Genomic DNA, 22,124 nt, shown 5'->3' with positions numbered 1-22,124 from the left:
AACAGTTTGACAACCCTCGGAGTATGTGGCAGGGACTAAACACGATCACAGACTTTAGAGGGAAAACCAGCACACCGCAGACCACGGCCTCTCTGTGTGAGGATCTAAACGTATTCTACGCTAGATTCGACACAGCGAACACCACGAGACCGGACAGTGTGCGCACCGCGGATGACGTCAGTGCGCACACTGTGTCTGAGGAGGATGTGCGGAAGTGCTTCAGGAAGGTGAACGCACGCAAAGCTACAGGTCCGGACGGGATTCCCGGCCGCGTCCTCAAGTCATGCGTGGCTCAGCTGGCTGGAGTGTTCACGCACATCTTCAACCTTTCCCTCTCTCTGTCTGTAGTCCCAGCCTGCTTCAAAATGGCCACCATCGTCCCTGTACCCAAATCCTCCACCATCTAGTCATTGAACCACTGGCGACCTGTAGCCCTGACCCCCATCGTAAGCAAATGCTTCGAGAAGCTGGTCAGGGACTTCATCTGCTCTGCACTACCCGACTCACTGGGCCCTCTACAGTTTGCATACCGCCACAACAGGTCCACTGATGATGCCATAGCCCTGACACTACACACTGCCCTGTCACACCTGGAGAAGAGAGACACGTATGTGAGAATGCTGTTTGTAGATTACAGCTCAGCATTCAATACCATCGTTCCCTCGAAGCTGGACAGGAAACTGCAGGATCTAGGACTGAGCAGCTCCCTCTGCAGCTGGATCCTTAGCTTCCTGTCTGACAGACGCCAAGTGGTCAGACTGGGCAGCATCACCTCATCCCCCATCACACTGAACACTGGTGCTCCACAGGGGTGTGTACTGAGCCCTCTCCTGTACTCACTCTACACCTACGACTGCACAGCCACTAACAACTCCAACATCATTGTGAAGTTTGCAGACGACACTACAGTGGTGGGTCTTATCACCAACGGTGATGAGACGGCTTACAGGGAGGAGGTCAGCGCCCTGACCCACTGGTGTCAAGACAACCATCTCACCCTCAACGTCGCAAAGACAAAGGAGTTGATAGTGGACTTCCGGAGGTGCAGAGAAGTACACACCCCCATCACCATCAACGGCGCTGCTGTGGAGAGAGTGAGCAGCTTCCGGTTCCTTGGTGTACATCTGGCTGAGGATCTTATGTGGTCAGTACACACAAATAAAACAGTGAAGAAGGCGCAGCAGCGCCTCTTCTTTCTCAGGAGACTGAAAAGATTCGGCATGAGCCCCCGCATCCTCAGGACCTTCTATCACTGTGCCATTGAGAGCATCCTCACTGGATGCATCACCACCTGGTATGGCAACAGCACCGCCTACAACTGCAAAGCTCTCCAGCGAGTAGTGCGGTGCTCTGAACGGATAATTGGAGGTGAGCTTCCCTCCCTCCAAGACATCTACAGGAAGCGGTGCCTGAGGAAAGCGGGGAGGATCATCAAGGACTCCAGTCACCCCAGCCATAAACTGTTCAGACTGCTTCCATCAGGAAGGAGGTTCTGCAGCATCCGGTCCCGTACCAGCAGACTGAGAGACAGCTTCTTCCACCAGGCCATCAGACTGCTGAACACGTCATAGACACCTCAGCTTCACTACTGGAACTTCAACATTATGCACTCCATACTGTACAGTAACGCCACTGTTTTGCACATATTCAACTCTGTATATTTTTATATATTTTATTTATTGTTTACTCTATTTAATTTGTAAAATATGTGTACACACACACACACACACACACACACACACACACACACACGTACACGTAGAAAAACATTTAGTATACACATCCAGAAATTATTATTTTTTGCATATACTATTATATATTGTACATATATTAATTTCAGATTTAGCCATTCGTATATTTTGCCTGTTCATGTTATTGTATTTTGCACAACTCTGTTGCTAGTGAAGCTCGCACACAAGAATTTCACTCGCATGTGCTGTACCAATGTACCTGCACATGTGATGTGACAATAAAAGTGATTTGATTTGATTTGATTTGACCTCCTCCTTTTTAGCTGAGACTCTGATGTTTCTGGCAAAATACATTTATATTTTAAAAGATTTTGATAGGTAGAGTGACTTGGGGGTGTTGATTCATTTAAACTAACATAACCAACTGTAACCAGGTTTCTGTTAGCAGAGTAAATCAGGATGTTGACCAAATATTAGTCATTGGCTAACAGGAACTTAGAAGAGAAAACATACTGTTTAATAGTCTTAGTTCTTTCTTTGGTGCTGTTGGTGATACTGTATTGCTTTTTCTTTGTGATTTCATTCTGTTTAAGTCATTTATTGCTGTTTTTTAGTTTGTTTTTTGTCTGTTTGGGAGCTGACACAGTCTCTAAGGGGATGGGGTTTTGGGGTGTAACAGGAGGAGAGAAGCTGCAGAGAGGCGTGCTTCCTGGTCCCAACTCTGGATAGTCATATTTTGGATGGTTTAATAATTTCTAGAATAATTTCTGGCCAGATTTCTAGAAATGAGTGCTGCTCCATCCAAAGTGCGATGGATGCCGTCTCTCCGAACAAGATCAGTTTTCCTCCAGAAAGTTTCCCAATTATCTATGAAACCCACATTGTTTTATGGTCACCACTCAGACAGCCAGCAATTTAAGGAGAACATGCAGCTAAACATGTCAACTCCTGGTCTGATTGGGGAGGGGACCAGAGAAAACTACAGAGTCCAAAATTGTTTTGGCAAAGTTACACACCGATTCGATATTGATTTTAGTGACCTCCAGTTGATGTAACCAGGTATCATAACTATAATTACAGTCTTACTATATCTACACTTAGTGTTAGCCAGCAGTAGTCACCTCTGGCCCCTGGAATCAGCTGTGGTTGCTGGTGTATCTACCTTCATATTTCTAAGAGCAGAACGCAGAATGTTCTTACTGGCTTCTGTTCACCCCATGGCGGGCTTTTTCCCCTGAACAATGTAAACTTTTTTTGTCTGATCAGCAGTGCAAAATACATAACATATTGACTTATAGAAAGTATAGAGATTATTTGGATATCAAATACCAAACTACTAGTTTTCTTAATACAAATATAAAAAAATGTTTTATTTGTTTGTTCAAGTTTCTTTAGGAATTTTGGCCTGAGCTGTTTGGAGTTTCCATTTCCTTTTTTCTTTTTCAGTTTAGAAGACTGTACATTGTCAGAAATCAGCTGTCTGGTCTCAGCACTGAAGTCCAACCCCTCCCATCTAAAACATCTGGACCTGAGCCGCAACAAGCTGCACGATTCAGGAGTGAATGCGGTGTGTGGTTTTCTGGAGAATCCACAATGTGGACTTAAAACTTTGGGGTCAGTCACCATGTTCTAGTTGTGAGAATCTGGATATAATTCTGTTTTCTCCTTCTATGGTTCAGTCAACTAGCTGATGCAGAGTAATGCTGTGCTACATATTTAAAAGCTACATAGAGAAAAAATCTTCTATTGGGTAATTCACTTTGAGACTTGATTTACATGTCCACTTTCTCCTTATATTTGTCTTCAGTTCAAATTCAAAGCAGAAATAAAACTGCTGTGATTTCCATTGATTAAACTCTCACTTATTGAATTATACAAAGTCTTAAAAAACTTTAATTCTGCACGAGGACTACTAGGGGATAGTTTATTTCATTTAAGGAATGTCTCTAAACTCCGACATATGGTTTCCTCAGCTGAATTAGAAAAAATTGCATTTGTGTGATCGCATTTAGATTATTGTAATGCCCTGTTTACTAGCTTGGACAAATCATCTCCTTCTCGCCTCCAAGCTATGCAAAATGCAGCAGCCAGGCTACTAACTCGTTCTAGCAAGCGAGCTCACATCACTCCTATTTTATATTCTTTCTTCCTGTAATCTATTACAGTTGTAAAAGAAACGGTCCAGGAACAGGTCACTCAGGTTAATCCTGTGTGAACAACTGTAAATATTCTTTTTTCATCTTTACATACTGTGTATTTGAAATATTCTTGTTTAATTGTTATTTACTTTATTCCTATCAAATAAATATCCATGTAATATTGTTCAAAGTTAGCGTTATGTTCATACATGTTAAAAATGCCTGTAAATCTAATTGAGTTCAGTGACAATTAGTGTTTGTTTTAATCAATTTATTAATAACACAAAACCTTTAATCTAACACAACACGTCTAACAACGTAACAAATATATTCAAATAAATAAATATCTTAATGCATAACTCATTTTGTCCTTGATCTTTCAAGAAGAGAAAACAGTCTGTCCATCCTCTGCCTGCTCTCCTCTCCTCAGCCTCTCTTTGCTGCCTCATGTCCTCTCTAATGAGGTCTAGCAGCTCATCATTCCTGTCTCTTTTCCTCTTTTTCCCTGTTGTGGGTGCCCCCCCTTTCTCATCACTGTCGTTTTGGTCTGACCCCCTCTCCTGACCCTGGATACTTGCAATCCTAAAGGCAGAGGAAATCAAAAATGACAGTAGACAAATGAAAACAACACAACTCTTAGTAATTGCACATTTATTACTTTGTGTTCTTAAGAATTTATCTTCTTGATAACACACATACGTACTTTGTATTTTTTGAAGTTCTCCCATTTCTTCTGGCCTGCAAGGGGGTGACTTTCACCTGCAGCCCCATCTTCTCCAGTATTGTCCTGATCACACACAACAAATAAGAAGAAAGGAAACCCTAGCAACTATGTTAATCCCTAAATCCAAACGTTTTCATAGCAGAACACCAGAGGAATACCGTCTGGACATCACAGGTTCTGTACAGCAGCGGTCCATGAGTCGTTTGGTACCGGGCCACGAGAGTTGAGGCTCCGGTGTGAAATTTATGGTTTTCAGGGTTTTTATCATTAACTCTGTTTCCCTGGGTCTTTTCCCGTGTTGTAGTTGTGTGTCTTATTTTGAAAGAAATATTTACACGTTACCATCGCGACTGGGGCGCATTAAGGGGCAGAGAGGAGGATGTTACTCTGTTGGCACATTTTCAGGAGGACGCTGCTAATAAAGTTACACAATTACACAGTTAATGTGCGTTTATTAATATAATTTCAAAATACCACAGTTTTTGTCTTGGTCGGATCATTTTATTTTGTCGTATTTTTCCACGACACATTGAAGGCCGCTCCGTGTCTAATGTAACCGGTCTGTGGCGCAACAAAGGTTGGGGACCGCTGCTGTACAGCATGAGGGTTAATAAAACCGCACTCATATATATCAATATGATGTATAAATTGATTAATTCTTGTACCTCCACGCCACAGTGGCCCGATTCTTCACCCAAGTGAAGAGGTGATCGTTTTCTCCTCGTTTTAATGAATGAGCCGCTTGGCCTTTGTTCCCCACAACATAACAGCATAGAAATTAATTTGAAAAAATCCAAATTAGCTGTATGTAAGCCGCAATATATGACAAACCGCAGGACCCACCATACAAGCTAGTTTAGGGTTATTTGAATAATAAAAAAAAAAAAATGCAGATGCCCATAGCTTAACAACACAACTGCTATGACAATTTAACTTTTTTACAACCAGATTTTCATATACTTACATTTGAAAGTGTTTTCCTCTTCGACCACCATTGTTATCAGAAAAAAATCTCCGGTATGGCCTGCAATGGATCCTGGGATATGGTAGGACACGAAGGATACATTGGACACATCCTAAAAATTTGGGGAAAAGTAGGATGCATTTGTCGGCACATTTTGAGTACTCTTTGAATTCGGACAGTCCCTGTGACGTCATTTTTTCCAAATATGGAATCGAAGCATCCTTCCCTTGAATTCGGACACAGCTAACCCTCAAATTCGCGGAAAAGTAGGACGTATTTGTCGCCACATTTTGAGTACTCTTTGAATTCGGACAGCTGTCATTACGTCGCTGTGACGTCATTGCCTCAAAATACGTACTTCGAGGCATCCTTCCCCTGAATTCGGACACAGCTAGGGAATGACTGAAAACACACGGACTAAGTACACACAGGAGGATAATGAGGGAAGCGGAAACACACGGGGAAACAGCTGAAGCAAATGAACATAACAACGTCACAGAGGAAGTGTAAAATTAAACACAATGAACACAGTAACACAGGACCTCTTCAAAATAAAACAGGAAACATAATGAAACACAGACATGACGAAACACAGACATGACTACATGAACTTGACAACAAAATACATGCAGACATGAAACACATAAAGGACAAGGAAGACGTAACACAGGGGTTGAATTTTCTTTATCTCTGATGAAGTTATGAAATTATTTTATGCACAAAATTGAAAAGAAAACTCCATCTTTTATTCTTTATTCAGATTTGATTACTGTGGTTTGTCAGACATCAGCTGTTTGGTCTCAGCACTGAAGTCCAAACCCAGTCACCTGAGAGACCTGAACCTTAGTAACAACTACCTGCAGGATTCAGGAGTGAAGCAGCTGTGTGGTTTTCTGGAGAGTCCAGGATGTAAGCTTGAAACTCTGAGGTCAGTCAGCATGTTTTAATTGTGCCGAGATGAATATGATGTGAAAGTTGTACTGACACTAAGCTACAGACATAAGGCTGATATTATACTGATCCACACTGAGGATCTTCATGGTAAAGTCTCTTTTCTTCCTCTCTGGTTTAGTCCAATGACTGTAGCAGAACAATGTTCACATTTCAGACCTTCAACAAAGAAGAAAAATCCATACAGTTGATTTTCACCTTCAGTTTCTCCTCATGATTTTCTTTTCTTTTCTTTTCTTTGTATCCATTAACATCTGAGTCACTATAATATTTTTATATATATAAAATTATGAATTTAAGGGTCACCACATTTTTTCACTTTGTGTGTGAACAGGAGTCATGAGGTCTTACTTACTGTAGACCCCATCACTCTTGTTCATAATTTGATAGTTTAAAAAATAGACAGTCAACTCTGTCAGAGGCATTGTGGGGTCACATTAATTATTATTATTATACTATTGTGTTTTTGCAAAAATTAAAATGCCCTTCATTCCTTCATGTTCTTATCTGCGAGACATTGCATGAGTTATAAATTTAGTCCTCACATGGAAGTTTGAGCCCACATTGTTTCTCACTCTCTGCTGAAAACATAAAGACAGATGGTCTTCTCTGTAAGTGTTTCCTACTTCACAGTAATTTGGTTTTGTGTTGTAGGGATGACTCCTCTGTTAAATGGTAGCATACCAGTAGTTTAGCTTGTTTGTAATAGCATGAATATAATCCATTGTTTCAACATTGTTTGGTTTTAATTTACATTTTAGGTTTTTTTTAAAAGCATCCATTTATATTTTTAAAATGGAACAGGAATTGGGAATTGGGGAAAAAAGTATTATCTATAACTTTATTGAAGTTTACTGAAGACTGTGTGAAGCTGTTGTTTGAAGTTTGTCTAATAAACTTACATCTTTCATTCTTTATACAGATTGTTGAGCTGTGGTTTGTCAAAGATCAGCTGTAATTATCTGGCAGCAGCTCTGAAGTCCAACCCTTCCCATCTGAGAGAGCTGGACCTGTGCTACAATGACCTGCAGAATCCAGATCTGTCTGAGCTGGTTGATCTTCAGGAGAGTCTAGACTACAGACTGGAAACTCTGCAGTACGTGAACTGTTGGAGTGAGTGGGTGGTGCTGTCAGCAGTATTGTACTAAACACAGTCAGTATGAAACAAAGATCCAGTGTTTCTTGTAAAGTTGGAGGCTTCTCACTGAAGCCTTATAAAGAGTAATCATCATTCATCAAACTGTAAGAGCATCAAATCTAATCTCACACTGTTTGTTCTCTCATTTCATGCCTTAACAGCTGATCAGTTTTAATGTTGTCGCAGTATGACTCAAGACTGTGACAACAAGTGACGAGACTGCAAATCACTGGCTCTTATTACAGAGAACCATCCTTACATTTAGTAACCATGTGGTCGTCATACAGACCACCCACATAGCAGACACATCTGGCCCGGATCTGGTGTCAAGCTGGCACTTCTGACTGACTGATGTCATGGCAGGGTGTATGTCAACCAGATGTGGGCCAGGTCTGGCAATGATGGCAGTATTTATGTTCCTATTTTCCTATTTTAGTTAGAAAACCCAAATGCCATGTTGCAATACTATACTGCTATGGTAGCCAACATTTCAAATGCAGCCTTGACAGGTTTGTGAGTGTACACTTTATCCAAACCCTAGTAAGGGTTTATGCATTTTTACCACTGGGTGGCTGTAGCTCAGGAGGAAGATCAGGTCACCTAGTGATCAGAAGGTTAATGGTTTGAGCCCTGGCTCATCCAGTCTGCTTGTCAAGAGTGTGAATGTGTATGAATGCAGTTAGGGAAGCAATGAGTTTAGAGAAAGTGTGTGAATGTGGCAAGTTGTATAGAGCACTTTGAGTAATCTGGGAGAGTAGAAAATCGCTATATAAGAATCAGTCCATTCACTGTCTGCAATTGGCCCGTGGCTGCACAGAACTTACACGTGGCCCACATACCATACAGAATGACGGCCCTTTGGTGGCCCAGATCAGGTTTGCCAGAGGTAATCCACGCATGGGCCAGCACAGGACCACCAGTGTATCTGCAACTGGCCTTGTGCTGGCCTATGTCTGGGCCACCTTTGGCAAACCAGATCTGGGCCACCAAAGGGACGTCATTCTTTGCGGTATGTGAGCCATGTGTAAGCACATTGCGTGGGCCAGATCTGGGCCATACCAATTTTGCTATGTGGGCAGAAGCTCTGCTGAAGTCTACGAATCATGTTTATGTCTGTGTCCTTCTGTCAGTAATGTTCAGTGACAGCCTCCATGTTGATCAAACAATTCAATTTTCTATTCAATTTTATTTACACAGCGCCAAATCACAACAACAGTCGCCTCAAGGTGCTTTATATTGTACAGTAGATCCTACAATAATAGATACAGAGAAAAACCCAACAATCATATGACCCCCTATGAGCAGCACTTTGGCCACAGTGGGAAGGAAAAACTCCCTTTTAACATGAAGAAACCTCCGGCAGAACCAGGCTCAGGGAGGGGCGGGGCCATCTGCTGTGATTGGTTGGGGTGAGAGAAGGAAGACAGGATAAAGACATGCTGTGGAAGAGGGACAGAGATTAATAACAAGTATGATTCAATGCAGAGAGGTCTATTAACACATAGTGAGTGAGAAAGGTGACTGGAAAGGGAATGGGAATCCCCAGCAGCTTACGTCTATTGCAGCATAACTAAGGGAGGATTCAGGGTCACCTGGTCCAGCCCTAACTATATGCTTTAGCAAAAAGGAGAGTTTGAAGCCTAATCTTGAAAGTAGAGATAGTGTCTGTCTCCTGAATCCAAACTGGAAGCTGGTTCCACAGAAGAGGGGCCTGAAAACTGAAGGCTCTGCCTCCCATTCTACTTTTAAATACTCTAGGAACAACAAGTAGGCCTGCAGTGTGATAGCGAAGTGCTCTAATAGGGTGATATTGTCGCGATCTGTGGAGGCAGAACGTGCGGTGGTGTGTGGGATGGACCCAGGTGCGGACACACAAGAGTAGGCTGGAATAAACTTAACTGAAAGCGAGCCTTTATTATGGCTGAAGACAAAGTGTACAAACAAAGCAGGGATAGCGTGACTAGACTATAACTAAACTGGGAAAACTAATACTGTGACAAACTAAGAAAACTCAGAGACTATGATGATCACTGCAAAGACTGACAGTGAAAACATGGAGGTGAGAACACAGACGACGCGACACAGACTGCATGAAACACAGAGACTAAATACACATGAGGGATGATCAGGGGAAGTGGCCACACATGGGAGCACAGCTGACACACATGAACCTAACGACAGGAGAGGTGAAACTGAATACACTGACATTGAATACAGACTTACAAAGTAAAACAGGAAACATGGAGATTAGACATGACATAAACTAAACATAACTCATGACAGGTAGACGCACGAACCAGGGAGACGGAGTACAGGGGAAGATGACAGAAACAACTAAGGAACAAAACTAAACTGCAATCTAGAAATTAACTAGGTGAACTAAGCTAGGTTCAAATGAATACAAAAGATACATGAAACTCAAATACTGGGTCGCTTGACCCAGGACCATGACAGATATGGTACTACAAGGTCATTAAGATAAGATAGGGCCTGATTATTTAAGACCTTGTATGTGAGGAGCAGGATTTTGAATTCAATTCTGCATTTAACAGGAAGCCAATGAAGGGAAGCCAAAACAGGAGAAATATGCTCTCTCTTTCTAGTCCCTGTCAGGACTCTTGCTGCAGCATTTTGGATCAGCTGAAGGCTTTTCAGGGAGTTTTTAGGACTTCCTGATAATAATGAATTACAGTCGTCCAGCCTGGAAGTGACAAATGCATGAACTAGTTTTTCCGCATAACTCTGAGACAGGATATTTCTAATTTTAGAGATGTTGCGCAAATGCAAGAAAGCAGTCTTACATATTTGTTTAATGTGTGCATTAAAGGACATGTCCTGGTCAGAAATGACTCCAAGGTTCCTCAAAGTATTATTAAAGGCCAAGGTAATGCCATCCAGAGTAAGAATCTGGTTAGATACCATATTTCTAATATTTTCAGGGCCGAGTACAATAACCTCAGTTTTATCTGTGTGTGAATGTGTGTGTGAATGGGTGGATGACTGGATATGTAAAGCGCTTTGGGGTCCTTAGGGACTAGTAAAGCGCTGTATAAATACAGGCCATTTACAGGCCATTTACCATCTGAATTAAGAAGCAGAAAGTTAGCGGCCATCCAGGTCTTTATGTCTTTAAGACATTCCTGCAGTGTAACTCATTGGTGTGTGTTATCTGGCTTCATGGACAGATAAAGCTGGGTGTCATCTGCATAGCAGTGTAAATGTATGCTATGTCTTCTAATGATGCTGCCTAAGGGAAGCATGTATAATGTAAACAGAATTGGTCCTAGCACTGAACCCTGTGGAACTCCATAATTAACCTCAGTGTGTGAAGAGGACTCTCCATTTACATGCACAAATTGGAGTCTATTAGATAGATATGATACAAACCACTGCAACGCAGTACCTGTAATACCTACAGCATGTTCTAATCGCTCTAATAGGATATTATGGTCGACAGTATCGAACGCTGCACTGAGGTCTAGCAGGACAAGCACAGAGATGAGTCCACTGTCAGAGGCCATAAGAAGATCATTTGTAACCTTCACTAAAGCTGTTTCTGTGCTGTGATGAGCTCTGAAACCTGACTGAAACTCTTCAAATAAACCTCTGCAGATGATCTGTTAGCTGTTTGACAACTACTCTTTCAAGGATGTTTGATATGAAAGGAAGGTTGGAGATTGGCCTATAATTAGCTAAGACTGCTGGGTCTAGAGATGCTTTTTGAGTAAAGGTTTAACTACAGCCAGCTTGAAGGCCTGTGGTACATAGCTGATTATTAGAGATAGGTTGATCATATTTAAGCTTGAAGCATTAATTAATGGCAGGACATCTTTTGTAGGAATGGGGCCTAAAAGACACGTTGATGATTTGGAGGAAGTAATTGTTGAACTTAACTCAGAAAGATCAATTGGAGAAAAAGAGTCTAAATGAATATCAATGGTACTGAAAGTAGCTGTCGATACTATTACATTTATGGGATGATTATTGGTAATCACTGGTAAGGGCTTTCTTATAAAAGCAACAAAGTATTTCTCCAGGCTAAGTGATGATCTTCTAAATTTGTGACATGTTATTTCCTCTCCAGCTTATGAGTCATCTGCTTTAAGCTATGTGTTTGAGAATTATACCACAGAGTCAGGTACTTCTGGTTTGAGGTCTTAGTTTTCACCGGACCTACAGTATCCAGAGTCTTACGTAGTGAATAGGTAAAGTTATTAACAGGATAATCTACCTCTGTTGGAGCAGCGTTCAGGTAGATGCTCTGCTCTATGTTGGTACAGAGCATTGAAGATGATAACAGTGGGTGGATTATATTCTTAAACTTAGTTACAGCGCTTTCAGAAAGACATCTACTGTGGTGAAGTCTACTCCCCACTGCTGTGTAATCAATTATTGTAAATGTAAATGTTATCAGGAAATGATCAGACAGCAGAGGGTTTTCAGGAAACACTGTTAAATGTTCAGTTTCTATGCCATATGTTAAAACAAGATCTAGAGTGTGATTAAAGTGGTGGGTGGGTTCTTTTACATTTTGAGAGAAGCCAATTGAGTCTAATAACAGATTAAATGCCATGTTTGACCTCAGGTGGGTGTGTTGCCGAGTGGGGAAAAACAGCCCCCAGCTGCTTGGGGTCTGCCGGGGAACAGCTAGTGGGGCCTACGCTATCTTCGGCTGCACCAGCTCCAGGGGCCTGGCTAGCTACGGGTGTATCAATCAATAATCCTGGCCTCCAGAGCTGCAAATATGCTACATTTGTTACAAGTATCACTACTGCTAAAGGAGGCCGAGTAGTAACTAAACAAATGACACAATGAGCAGGAAAGTGCAGGAGTAAGTAAGTAAGTAAGGTTTATTTATAAAGCACTTTTCGTAGACAGGCATTCACAAAGCGCTGAGGTTAAAATAAAGAAAACATTAAGTAATAAAATAGATAATATAAACAATGTAAATTCAAAACAATTCAAAAGTGTTGATTAACGGAAGGCCTGTTTAAATAATAAAGTTTTTAACTGCTTTTTAAAGGATTCCACACAGTCAACCAAACGTAATTGTGGTGGTAGACTGTTCCAAAGCCTTGGTGCCACAGACTGAAAGGCTCTGTCCCCTTTCGTCTTCAGTCGTGTACGGGGAACAACCAACAAACAGCAGTGTATTTTATAAGAAGCTTGGATAAATAATCTGGGGCCTTGCCATTTAGTGCTCTGTATGTTAAAACAAGAATTTTAAAACGAAATCTAAAATCTATTGGGAGCCAATGTAAAGAATATAAAATGGGAGTAATGTGAGCACGCTTGCTAGAACGAGTTATTAATAAATCATTATAGACCGTTAAGAGAGCGGTCTCAGTGGAGTGCTGCTTTTGAAAGCCAGACTGAAAAGGGTCAGCAATCTGTAATCTGCATAGTAAGGGCCTGAACTGACTTTCTACATTTTTTTCCAGTAATTTGCTTAAAAATGGCAATTTTGAAATAGGCCGGTAATTACTAGTAGAGCTAGGATCTAGATTCTGTTTTTTCAATAGAGGAGTTACCTCAGCATGTTTAAAATAAGATGGAACACAGCCTTGCCTCAGTGAACTGTTGATGATGGATAGTAATGTGGGACCAATGCTGGTGAGAGTCCCAGACAGGACAGAGGGAGGTAATATATCTAAAGAGCATGATGAGGATTTCATTTTACCTATCACTGTAATTAAGTCATTAAGTGTGATTGGAGAAAAGGAAATAAATGATCCAAAACACCAAGGGGCATCTTCATAAGGGGAGGCACTTGAGGAGATTTTGGATCTCAGGTCCGTCACCTTATTTACAAAGTGATGGAGAAAAGTATTACAATCTTCATCAGAAATTAACACAGCATGCTGAGTTGGAGGAGAAACAATACTGTTGATGGTATCATCAACATTTTTTTCTTTTTTTGGCTCTCAGAGGAGGCGGACGCACTTTTTCTCCTCTCCCTTATCTTCCCTGCTAGTTCTTACTTCTATTGTTGCACCATCGAGAGCATCCTGACCAACTGTATAACCGTCTGGTACGGGAACTGCTCTGCCTCGGACCGGAAGGCGTTGCAGAGGGTCGTGAAAACTGCCCAGCGCATCGCCGGAGCACCACTTCCTGCCATAAAAGACATCTACAGGAAGCGGTGTCTGAAAAGGGCTGGGAAAATCATCGAAGACCCCAGTCACCCATCACATGGACTCTTCACCCTCCTGCCCTCTGGGAGGCGCTACAGGAGCCTCCGGACTAAGACCACCAGGTACCGGAACAGCTTCTTCCCCACAGCTGTCAGACTCCTGAACTCTGCCTCCTGACATCTGACCCACGTTAACACATGGACTGAACATACGCACACTCACAATGGACAACTGTACCCTCAAACACAATAATAACATGGACTGAACCACCACTCACAACCACTAGCACTTTATATAGCCTCTGTAGAAATTATCTACACCCTCACTTATCTTAACTGCACTACTGTATAGCTCTGTGTAAATAATCATTCTGTACATTCGATAATCTTTAATCCTACAACTGTTTACAACTTGCATAGTTCCCATTTCTGTATAGCTGTATATCTCAGATTCTGTAAAGTTATTTATTTCATATTCTGTATAGTTTTTCATATTTATATCCTGTTCATATCCTGTACATAGCTTGTACTCACTACAGCCTGTACATACTTATAGTTATAGAATATTCACAACATACTTCATACCGTGTACATTATAACATACCATAATAGACCCATTTCTGTAATATACGCACATATCTATATTATTGCTAATATATATTGTAATATATCTATATCACTAAAGCACTTCTGGATGGATGCAAACTGCATTTTGTTGCCCTGTACCTGTGCATGTGCAATGACAATACAGTTGAATTCTATTCTATTCTATTCTATTCTATTCTATTATGTCCTTGTCTAGTCTCTAGTCTTTCCCTGGAACACCCTCTCGCAGTCTTTCTAAAACCTAAAAGAGAATTATGGATTTGATCAACTGGTCTCTGAATGCTATTGACACCCTTTTCTTAACGAGAAGTCTGGTGTCAGGAGAACCTGAGTGCCCTGGAGAGACTTTCCCTGCTGGATACACGATGGACGGGTGGCAGTAATGGAGGGTCGTGTGCCTGGCGGGACTGTCGATTGAGGATGCTGAAGATATCTACCTATTCGGAACCATGATAACAGGGTTCTTGCTGATCGGAGCTGGCTTGGCCCTGGCTTATCCCAGCAGGTCCCTGAGGTCATGTGACCAGGGCTTGCTTGCTGTCCAGCACACGAGGCTGAAAACAAAAGGCGACAAAGCTTTTGGAACTGTGGCCCCCAGATTGTGGAATTCTCTCCCTTTGAGCCTGAGATCTGTGGACTCAGTGGTCGCTTTTAAAAAACAGCTAAAAACCCATCTTTTTAAACTTGCTTTTAGTTGATTTTTATTTTTAGGTTTTAGCTTCTGTGAAGCACTTTGTGATTTTTATCTTGAAAGGTGCTATATAAATAAAGTTTTACTTACTTACTTACTTATCGGAGAATTAAGACAGCGGAAACCGGCTGTTCAAACCCCCACAAGGCTGCCCGCTGGGATTGGAATGACAGGTACGACTTCTCAGAAAGGGCTCACTGAAGGCAGCATGGTTAAGAGCTTGGAGGCGCTTACGACTGCAGTGAATGCTCAGAATAACACCTTTGAGCGTATGTATGTTGGATTACATCAGGAAAGAATCAACTCACAACAACATCTCTGGGCGGAAGCTGGATTACATCGCGGATCAGTTGGCTGCGGTCGTGAGGTCTCCGAATCTGCTATGTGAGCAAAAAAAGAGCGACAAGACCCAGAGGTGGGACCAAGTCATTGTTTTGCAAGTCTCAAGTAAGTCTCAAGTCTTTATCCTCAAGTCTCAAGTCAAGTCTCAAGTAATGTCAGGCAAGTCAGAGTCGAGTCTCAAGTCACTGGTGTAAAAGTCCGAGTCAAGTCACAAGTCTGAAACTTTGAATTTCAAGTCCTTTCGAGTCTTTAAAAAAAAACAACGAAAAAATAATGTTGCAGTTATGCTAAATGTAAATATTAGACCATGTAATTTTAAAATCTGTTTTTCTCAACACATGACAAATTGTGAAATTGCACCTCTTTAAAATGCAGCTCAATTAAACCTAGCTCCAAGAATAATTTTCACCGACAGTTCTGAGATAAGCTGCATGTTATTCTTGGATGCGGTTGTAGGACCAGCTTTAAAATCGCATGACAAAAATATCATACACATTAAAAAAAACTGCATCACCAACGTAGCCTGGACAACATTTGCTAGTTAGATGAAGTCAGCTATCTCATCTTAGCATATTTATATGCATATTTATAATCATACGGTTCTTGGAGTGAGTGCATACACTCATGAAGTTTAGTAACTGCAACACTGCAACAAGCCCAGGTACAGTTTACCGACGGATGGGTGCAGGACCTTGAAATGCACCGTGTAGAACGAAAAACCATCGTACGTATCATAAGTTTACCAGTCTCACAAATTGTCGTCATAAATACACATTCCTTAACCGTTTATTAATAGGACCTTTGAGCTCAATGGTAATTAATTAGTAGTGGAAATAATTTCTGGTACCCATCACAGAAATGTAGCAGTGACAATAATATTGTATGCTGTAATCGTACTGGGCAATTAGTGATACAAAAAACCTGTTTTATCCTGTGAATAAAAGTATATGTTTTTGTCAATGTACCATGGTAATAACAGAAGCGAAACGCAATATTGTGTCAGGACAATTCACTATTTATGCACAATAAACACAATAAATAAAGGAGCATAGCGCGACAATTTCTGTTCAGCGCCAGACTTGCTTGTAACCTATATCACCAATTATGTTAAGAAAAATGACGCATTAACTACAACAGCAGACTGACCTTCGTGTAAATGCTTGGAGCAGACTAACCTGTGAGCTGGAGTGTTCTGGGACGTTATATTTGATCTTTGAATGGCTGCAATCCAGGCCACCCGTCGCGTCTTTGTTACTTCGGAAACATGGCTCGAACAATTTCTCTTCAACGACGTAATCCTATAACTGTCATGATCCTGGGTCCTTTTGACCCAGCGTTTTGTGTTTTCTCTTCGCGATTTTGGTTCTGTTCTCTAATTGGTGTTTACCCTGTTCCCCCCCGTGTGTTCCTGTTTTATTGTGAAGGTCTGCGTCTTATGTGAGTGTTTTCAGTTTGCCTCCCTGGTCTCGTCATGTTAATCACTCCCAGCTGTGTCTCCCACCTGTGTGTAATCTCCCTGTGTTCTCTGAGTGTATTTAAGTTGTATTTTCTGTCTTGGTAATCGCTGGTTCGTCTGTGTTGTTTACCCTCGCTCTCCCTGTATGTATTTCTCCGGACCTCCCTGCATCCTCATTCTGGTTTGTCTTATTAGTTTACCCAGTTTAGGTTTCCGGTTTCATGTTTTGTCGCCACCGCTGTTTGTACTCACACCCCTGTAAATAAACACTCATCTGCACCAGAGCTGCCGCATTTTGGGTCCTATTTCATATTCCACACGGCTTGCCCCGGCAAACCGTGACAGTATGAACCAGCCACCATGGACCCAGCGGCAGTGAATCCGTCCGAGGAGCTCCAGGACGACATTGCGTACAATGTGGAGATTCTCCTCGGGCTATGGCTGGAGAACCCTCCAGAGGAGCTTCGTCGTGCCGTGGAAAGTCGGCTACAACGGCTCTTTTCTGGCCTGCCATGGCTTCTGCAGTCGCTTCCTCCGACCATGCAGGCTTTTCTCCGGCTCACACCGCACCTTCTCTCAGCCACTCCTGCCTCGCTGCCCGACTCGCCGGATGTGATCTTGCCCGGCCCGTCGGAGCCGTCTGCGGGGAGGAAACGCCGATCGCGCCGATCGCGCCGCAAGCGCGCCACCCCACAGCCGGACGTTCGGGCTTCTAAATCGCCGGCTGTGGTGAGTGAGGACTCTTTTTCATTTTCGGACTGCATGACTGTTCATTCAGGGGCTGCGTTTTGTGTGGCGGATGTCAACGCGAGCTGCTTATCGCCTGTGCAGCTACCGGCAGCTAAGTTAGCTCCCCCGCAGCCACTCTCAGCTCGGTTAGCTCCCCCGCAGCCACTCTCAGCTCGGTTAGCTCCCCCGCAGCCAGTGCTCCTCTCAGCTCAGTCTCCTGTGCCTCCTTCAGTTCAGTCTCCAGTGTCCCCTTCAGTTCAGTCTCCAGTGTCCCCTTCAGTTCAGTCTCCAGTGTCCCCTTCAGTTCAGTCTCCAGTGCCGCCTGTAGCGCAGGCCCCAGTAGCTCCAGTGCCGCCTGTAGCGCAGGCCCCAGTAGCTCCAGTGCCCCCGCTACCCGTAGCTCTGGCTCCAGTATCACCGGTTTCACTCATTCACTCCATGCAGGGAGAAAGTCTAATTTCACGTCAAGGTGCTTTTCATGGTTCAGCCGCCATTGGCACAGTTTGCCGCTCCAGGGCTTCCCCAGAGGCTAGGTCTCAGTCCCCGGCTGATTCTGGACCCCTGAAGTTTATGCAGCCACCTGAGAACTGCACCATGTCAGCGTTGCCTGGGCAGAGCCAGTGCTCAGTGCATCGCCAGTTGCCTTCGTGTTTGCCAGAGGACTCCATGACTGCTGGCTTAGTGGTGACTTCTGCTGGAGGGTCCGTAGGACCGCTCCGGCCTTCGTCTCTAGTCTCCGCTGGGGGGTCCGAGAGACCGCTCCGGCCTTCGTCTCCTGTCTCCGCTGGAGGGTCCGAGGGACCGCTCCGGCCTTCGTCTCCTGTCTCCGCTGGAGGGTCCGAGGGGCCCGTTCAGCCTCCTGCCTCCGCTGGAGGGTCCGAGGGGCCCGTTCAGCCTCCCGCCTCCGCTGGAGGGTCCGAGGGGCCCGTTCAGCCCGTCCAGCCACCTGCTGTAGCTCCATCATCATCCTCGCCTGCTGCAGCTCCAGGGCCTTCAGCCTCGCCTGGCCCAGCCTCCGTGTCTTCAGCCTCGCCTGGCCCAGCCTCCGTGTCTTCAGCCTCGCCTGGTCCGGCCTCAGAGCCTTCAGCCTCGCCTGGTCCGGCCTCTGCCTGTGCTTCGCCTGGTCCGGCCTCTGCCTGTGCTTCGCCTGGTCCGGCCTCTGCCTGTGCTTCGCCTGGTCCGGCCTCTGCAGCCTCGCCTGGTCCGGATCGCCATCGCCTGAGTCGCCGCCGTTGCCTTCCGCGCGGTCGGCCCCCTGAACTGCTCCGTCGTCTCCCTCGTCGCCGCCGTTGCCTTCCGCACGGCCGGCCCCCGGACCCTCTTCGCCTGAGTGGCCGCCGTTGCCTTCCGCACGGCCGGCCCCCGGACCGCCATCGCCTGAGTGGCCGCCGTTGCCTTCCGTACGGCCGGCCCCCGGACCGCCATCGCCTGAGTGGCCGCCGTTGCCTCCCGCACGGCCGGCCCCCCGACCTGTGTCCACGTCGCCGCCGTTGCCGTCCGCACGGTCGGCCCCCCGAACTGTGTCCACGTCGCCGCTGTTGCCGTCCGCACGGTCGGCCCCCTGAACTGTTTTGGACTCCTGTGCTGTCGGCCCCCTGAACTCTTCTGTTTTGGACTCTGTTTTTTCCTGTGTTCTGGTGTGCTTCGTTTCTTTTGGTTTTGGACTCGTTTTTTGTTTTTGTCTTTTGGCCTTCTGGTGCTCCGGTTTTGTTTTGCTTCGAGCCCTCCTTCCTGGGCCCCCGCCGCCCGCCCTGGTCGGGTTGTTTTCTGTTTTTTCTGGCTGTTTTGTTTCTTGTTGGGCTGTCTGGGGCCAGCCTTTGAGGGGGGGGGGGGGTACTGTCATGATCCTGGGTCCTTTTGACCCAGCGTTTTGTGTTTTCTCTTTGCGATTTTGGTTCTGTTCTCTAATTGGTGTTTACCCTGTTCCCCCCCGTGTGTTCCTGTTTTATTGTGAAGGTCTGCGTCTTATGTGAGTGTTTTCAGTTTGCCTCCCTGGTCTCGTCATGTTAATCACTCCCAGCTGTGTCTCCCACCTGTGTGTAAACTCCCTGTGTTCTCTGAGTGTATTTAAGTTGTATTTTCTGTCTTGGTAATCGCTGGTTCGTCTGTGTTGTTTACCCTCGCTCTCCCTGTATGTATTTCTCCGGACCTCCCTGCATCCTCATTCTGGTTTGTCTTATTAGTTTACCCAGTTTAGGTTTCCGGTTTCATGTTGTGTCGCCACCGCTGTTTGTACTCACACCCCTGTAAATAAACACTCATCTGCACCAGAGCTGCCGCATTTTGGGTCCTATTTCATATTCCACACGGCTTGCCCCGGCAAACCGTGACAATAACAACCGATCTCTTTACCCGTCGGCTTCCCGTGGCTGTCATGCGACCGGCTATTGCAGTTAATAATACAACGGCTTCTTGACATTTTTGTGTTTCTTTTTATCGCTGTATAACTGATTTTAATTGAAAGCCTGCGTGCGCTAGTACCGCTTGCCACGAGTTCCCAGAATCCTTTGCGGTTCTACCCGTGAATGACGTCACATTTTCAATCTCTATATAATATGAATGTTAAATTTTATATTTGGGGTAAAATATCAAGTCTTTTCAAGTAAACCGGTTCAAGTCCAATTCAAGTCCCAAGTCATTGGTGTAAAAGTCCAAGTCAAGTCACAAGTCTTAGAACATTTTTTCAAGTCAAGTCTAAAGTCATAAAATTAATGACTCGAGTCTGACTCGAGTCCAAGTCATGTGACTCGAGTCCACACCTCTGACAAGACCACAGAATCGACGGCTAATAACATCACGGAGAAAATCGCAGCTATTAACGGGAGATTGAGAGACCAGTGTCGGAGTGTTAAAAACAGCTTGAAATTCTCATGAGTTGTTTGCAAAAGAAAAGTTACCATAATAATGCGGCTACCCCTTCAGTGCCAGCTGTGGGCTCAAGGCTGGAGCTGAACAAAAACTCCCTGATAATGACTGTGTTGAGTCTGTTCCTTCCCATTCCATGCAAGGCCACCTGGCTTGGCTGGAAGACTGTTTACTTAGCCTGGCAGGGCGAAGGACACTGTCTCAGCTGAACTATGGACATCCACACACATACATATACTGATACTGATAAGCACTCACTGATGCATCACCCTCCCTATCCAAGGCCACCTCCAACGGTTACCTCCCCTCTGATGTAGACATCGGGTCAGCTGGAGGCACAGTCGAAGATTGCAGCGGTCCCAGATCAGATGTACACACTGGAACTCTTTCCCATGTTGCTTGTCTGTGTTTATTGTGTTATGGTGTGTTGATATCTGTGCATTCCTGTATTATCCTTTTGTGTTGCACATTTCGATGCTTTTTTCCTCGCTACCTAGCCTGACCTGTCTCCCCAATGTGATGTTTGTATTGTATGTACGGTCAGCAAGGTCTGTCATCTCGGTTGTGGGCAAAAGACTTGCAACTGACAAATAAAGGCTATCTCATCATCTCATCTCATCAAACAGAATTCTTGGGTTATTCTTATGATGATTTATAAGATTATTGAAATAAGAGGATCTAGCCTATTTCATGGATTCGTTATATAAGTGAAGAAGATCTATGAAGTGCCCACGATAGACAACCAGGCCGGTGGACTTCCAGAGATGCTCTGCTTTTCGTCAGGAGCGTCGAAGACCACGAGACTGATTATTTAACCAGGGAACTAATAGAGCAATGCCTAGTTTTAAAAGGAGCAACCTGATTGAGAATAGCAAGACAGTGTTCATTAAAAGAGTTAGTATGGTGCTCAACATCGTCAAAAGAAGTCTTAGGATCAAAAAGGGAAGAAAATTTAGAAATAACAGAGCCATCAATAAAGCGCCTGCACCTAATAAAATCTTGGGGAAGAGACACATTAAAAGAGACTGACTTATGGTTGCTAAAAACAACATCATTTAAATTCAAGTGGTCAAGGGAAATGCCATAAGTGAAGACCAAGTCCAGAGTGTGCCCAGCAGTGTGAGGAGGGCCTGATACATGCTGAACAAAATTAAGAGTCCATGATGCTCAGGAACCTCTTAGTGGTACTATTTGATAGACTTGTAGTCAAGACCGCCTAATCCGAGACCAAGACAAGACCAAGACCAGAGGGTATCGAGACCAAGACAAGACCAAGACCAAGTTGAGACGAGACCAAGACCGAGTCGAGACGAGACCAAGACCGAGACAAAAAAAATCTTTAAACTGCAGCCAGATGCTATTCTATATACATATGCAGGACACCTTAAACTAGTTTTTTAATTAAGCAGCAAGGCAGAACAAAGTCGGGCCTGTATCAAGACACAGGGACTAAACCCGAATTCAACCAGACCCAGAACTGATCCGGAATTAAAACAGGACTACAACAGTAACCAAGACAGAACCAGAATCAGAACTAAAAGATAGTAGCACTAAAAATCATCATAGACCTGCACTACACTTATTTTTTTAATTCTACCAAAGTACAATATTTAGATTGAGAAAAGTTTATATAATTATTTAGCCTTGTTGTGCAAACAAGCTGCATAACTTAATAAATATAGAATTTGAAAAGTAA

The 22,124-nt window shown here is 43.9% G+C and overlaps 1 protein-coding gene and 1 pseudogene across 2 annotated transcripts in view; both read left to right on the top strand.

The window, feature by feature from the left end:
- Positions 1-22,124, top strand: part of LOC147321516 (NACHT, LRR and PYD domains-containing protein 3-like) — a 41,545-nt gene that overhangs the window by 14,449 nt on the left and 4,972 nt on the right. Inside the window, exons 7-9 of one of the 2 annotated variants that reach the window (XM_086305490.1) lie at positions 3,138-3,305; positions 6,278-6,445; positions 7,391-7,564. In XM_086305490.1, coding sequence (XP_086161616.1) covers positions 3,138-3,305; positions 6,278-6,445; positions 7,391-7,564 — 510 coding nt within the window. Of the gene's footprint in view, positions 1-3,137; positions 3,306-6,277; positions 6,446-7,390; positions 8,458-22,124 lie in introns of those variants that run through there. The other variant, XM_086305489.1, reaches the window with a different exon arrangement.
- On the top strand, positions 17,216-21,172 carry LOC147321517 (uncharacterized; annotated as a pseudogene).

The sequence above is a fragment of the Aulonocara sp. 'chitande type north' Nkhata Bay genome, linkage group LG9 (assembly GCF_057382095.1).
Source record: "Aulonocara sp. 'chitande type north' Nkhata Bay isolate Kocher_YH1m ecotype deep benthic linkage group LG9, A_spYH_male_GT1.1, whole genome shotgun sequence".
In the NCBI taxonomy this organism is placed as follows: Eukaryota; Metazoa; Chordata; class Actinopteri; order Cichliformes; family Cichlidae; genus Aulonocara; species Aulonocara sp. 'chitande type north' Nkhata Bay.
Note: the sequence above shows the minus strand (reverse complement) of the source record. Positions and strands in the feature narration are given on the sequence as shown.